This window comes from Cyprinodon variegatus, unplaced genomic scaffold (assembly GCF_000732505.1).
Source record: "Cyprinodon variegatus isolate N-32 unplaced genomic scaffold, C_variegatus-1.0 Scaffold369, whole genome shotgun sequence".
NCBI lineage: Eukaryota > Metazoa > Chordata > Actinopteri > Cyprinodontiformes > Cyprinodontidae > Cyprinodon > Cyprinodon variegatus.
In genome coordinates this window covers 158,113-162,035 of record NW_015150822.1, presented here as the reverse complement: position 1 = coordinate 162,035, position 3,923 = coordinate 158,113, and the positions used below count along the sequence as shown (strand labels likewise).

General features: G+C 38.4%; 1 protein-coding gene across 1 annotated transcript in view; it reads right to left on the bottom strand.

Moving 5' to 3' along the window:
* Window positions 1-1,843: 1,843 nt before the first annotated feature.
* LOC107092173 (N-lysine methyltransferase SMYD2-A-like) overlaps window positions 1,844-3,923 on the bottom strand; it is a 9,063-nt gene continuing 6,983 nt past the window's right edge. The window contains exons 11-12 of the mRNA XM_015386493.1: window positions 3,257-3,365; window positions 1,844-2,170 (exon numbers count right to left, since the gene is read on the bottom strand). Coding sequence (XP_015241979.1) covers window positions 2,087-2,170; window positions 3,257-3,365 — 193 coding nt within the window. The 3' untranslated portion in view covers window positions 1,844-2,086. The remainder of the gene's footprint in view (window positions 2,171-3,256; window positions 3,366-3,923) is intronic.

The following is a 3,923-nucleotide window of genomic DNA, read 5'->3' as shown; positions in this document are numbered from 1 at the left end:
TCAAAGCATAAAAAAACAAGTTTTTTTTTTAACACCAAAGGAAAAAAAAAGATCCTGACTTAATGTTGCACTAAAGTTTGTACAGAGGGTCCAAATGGTGTTCGGCTTATGCAAAGCCTCTATGCATGTTTTCTTCTTGCAGAAATCTATTTTCTGCTGCTGTAAGGTAGGCACCTTCCGGATGCATCATTTTTAAATACAGTTGACCAAGTCACAAGCAGAAGTTGCTACAAATAAAAACCACAGGAGACGCGTTACAGGGTTCCAACAAACTAGGCCACATCAATGTGGAGCATTTTGAGCAAGAGGATAGAAGCTACGGGTTTATGATAAGAACCCATTGACAGCGTAACTATTGGTTTGTTGATTCTTCAAAGTCAAACGTGTTAAAGTTTGCCTTTTGACATCATTTAGTCACACGGAGAGTATAAAACATGAGTGCAAGGAGAACCCTTAGATAAGGCCCAGGTGATCTTTGCATTAAAGCTTTCATTGCACGCTGCCTTGTCAAGCTAAGAGCTGAAACACAAAAATAAGACAATCAGTGGCGTAAAAGATTCAGATAAATCCAAACAACAAAAGCTACAATTTCACAAATTGACACCAGCTCCACGCTTAAACATTATCAGGAAAAAAGACTCGTCTTGATGGTTGTGGATCTATTCTGTTGAGTTAATGTTTTTTCAGAGGTTGAACTGTTTAAATGATTTTTCTGATGAGCTGTAGTGCAAAGTTAGTAAAAAGCATAAAGTTTATACATCAGAAAATGATTGTAAGCACATGGTAACGTCACACCCAGACAAACGAGGGTCTGCATTTGAAGAGTTTTCTGGAAACCTGCAAAAAAAGCAATAAAATATAGAGAAACATCAAAGGAACCAAAGAGGCTGATTGGTCTGGAGCGTCATCTTCTTCAAAATGAAAAAAAAAAAGGTCCCCCAATGCAGTGGCTGCTTCATTGTGTTCATAACCGTTAGATGCTGGACTTTCTCAAAAGGATAGGCAGTGCAGGCTTGCTACTGTAGCAGATTGCACAGCTAACTAACCAGCTTATGAATAAAATAATTAAAAATGTTTACTTATATATGTTAGCAACAGTTGGAATAAGTATATCTTTTCTGATTAAATAATAATTACATAATTCTTTTTTCTTAGTTTTAATTTTGCTACGTTGATTTTCTATCAGGGTATAGCAGTGGCTCACGCACTGCCCTCTGAGCTCAGCTTCAGGTGATCGTGCATTCCTTTGCTTTTATTCTTGACAAGTAAAATCCTCTTAACAGCAAAGACATGAAGAAGACTTTATCAACTAACTTGATAAAAACAGACATAAAGATAAAGAAATGCATAACAAGTTAGGCATGCCAGACTTCTGCTTCCTTTCAACAAGCCAAATCAAGCTGTGAGACGAGTCACAAGTCCTTTTCATGCTCCTCTCTGTTGCTACAGAGTGTCTGATGCATGGTCAATCTTTGTGTTTGATCACAGTTTCACAGAGAACAAGTGAGATGGTAAACTGTGCTCTGTTGGCAAACATTAGGCAGAATCCTAAAGCTTGGGCTGTGATGAGTGATAACCTCCTTTACAAATATTCACCAGTTTAGTTACTGCTTAGATTGGGTTAGATTGCAGCTTAAAATCCTGCAAAAACCACCAACGTGATGGTTAAACAGTCTGGGGATGGAGCCACAAAACATTGAGTTATTTTAGACTCTACAGCACAAAAGTGAGTTCAGAATAAGGAGCTACCAGATGAAAGCTTAGGTTCTGCAGAAGGCTGCTTCAAAGGCAGGAATATGACATATTTCCCCCACTGGTGTGTTTTTTTTTTTTGTTTTTTTTTATCGCACAGCTGTAGGCCTCAATGATATTAAAGAAAACATTAATACTTTATTTTTTGATAGATTTTTTGAATAAAGCAAATCTAGTTGAAAATCCAGTCAGAATGTGCAAGAACTCTGCACAAAAAGTAAGGTAGGGACATAAAAAAGGTGTAAAAACAGAGGTAATGAAGGATGCATGCCATGCTTTTGAAGATGGATATGTTGTTGCTTTAAAAGAGGTTCCAAAGCAACACTTTCAACTTCTATTTCTGCTCCACGATTTCCCGTTTCACCTCTGCTACATAGTGGTGATCTTTTCCATGAGCCACCTCCATGATATCCAAAGCCTGTGGAGAGATAAGCAGGTTTGATAAGAGCCCCACTCTAGAAAATACTGGGGATGCACTGAAAATGTATCCATCGGAAATCACAGAAATGTGCATTTTTGGTTTTCGGCCGATAGACATTTAACACAGAAGCGAACAGCACAGTCAGAATGAGTGCGCAGAAAAGGACTGAAGCAAGAGAGCACAGGTAGAGGAGCAGAGTCTTTCAGAGTTGAGCTTGAGGATAACAGGTTTTGAGTGAGATTGTGAGTTTAAACGCTGCACGTCGGTCTCACTGTGCGCACAAAAATGATGCTATAGAAATCCAAACCTTCCCATCATCATTCTGAATATGAGAAGAATGCAACACGGAAAAGGAAACTGACACCAAACATACCCGCTGCGTCGGTGGGGGTCATGCAAAGGCCATGAAACGAAAATGTTAGTGGTTTATTAATATATTGATAATTTTTTATTGATTTATTGAAATGCCTTGATTGTAGTAGGAGCTAGTACACATTGTAGTCATTGTAGTCTAATATTGGAAATAATTTCTTTCAGTGTTTTGGGTTTGGGCCTTGTTTTTCTCATTTTTTATTTCCGGTTTAGGCCAAGAATGTCATGCATGTCAGAATGAGGGTTGGGCTTTGACTAGGCCATAAAAATATCCTAACAAAATTTCCTTGAATTTCAAGAGTGAACAGAAGCTGCTCAGAGGCAGTTTGATAAACACACTCTTGATTCTTTTCTCTCCAACAGCTTGGTTGTACAAGGAGGCTGAGCTGCCAGCCAGATGGTCCAATATTTGACCCCAAATTGCTTCATTCTGCTTAGAGCTTGATGCTCGGCCAGTCAGCTTTATATAAAAAAGAAGCCCAAATCGTGATAACCCAAATGGCACATAAGCACCGTTATCTGATTGGGTTTCATCAGATGTAACTTTGCAAAACAAACTTGTGCTGCAATAGTTCATTTAGAGGGTCTTTTGCTGGCAACCATTATAAACAAACCTTACTTTCTCTCTTTAATTGTTTTAATCGTGAACTTTAGAATTTATTTTCCTGCAGAAATGTAAGGAAAAACAAAATGCGAACAGGTAAAAATCACCTTCTTCAAAGCTTTGACACCTTGAGACTTCTTCTCAAGTCCCAAGTATAGGCGTCCCAGCTTCAGGTACATGGACGCCACATTCAGAGAGTAAGCCGGGTAGTGAACACTGCAGGGTTAACGGTAATAAAACAAATTAAGCCAAGAGGAGTCTCTGAGAATAAAACTGCAAATATTGACATGTTGGTTTTGTAGTCATGCTTCAATCATTCAAGGAACACTACCTTTCTGTAGTAAAAAACAAAGTAAACTAGATTATAGGTAATAATAAGCGCATCACATGAACTTACAGTAGCAGCCATTAAAAATTTCCCAACTTTCCATGATGGGCCCTTGGCTGGTCCCCTTGAATTCCTATTTAAACATCAATCTTTGTACTAAACTATTCTTTCCGTCATGATTTATGGACATTAAGATCTAAAGAGAAGCGCCTTCTCCTGGTCAGACCCTGTAATTCAGTGAATGGGTGGAGTCAGAGTAAAAAAAATATGAACCCCCAGTAGAAGGAGGGAGTCACTTCAGTCGCTGGAAACTGGAGGGGATTTTGCTGGCGTTTAACTGGGAAGGGCCATTTTGAATGGCTGCTGCTGTAAAAATTTTAAAGAGTAACAAAATTAAACATCCAGATTAAAGATAAATCAACTGGTCTGATTTTGTTTATATGTAT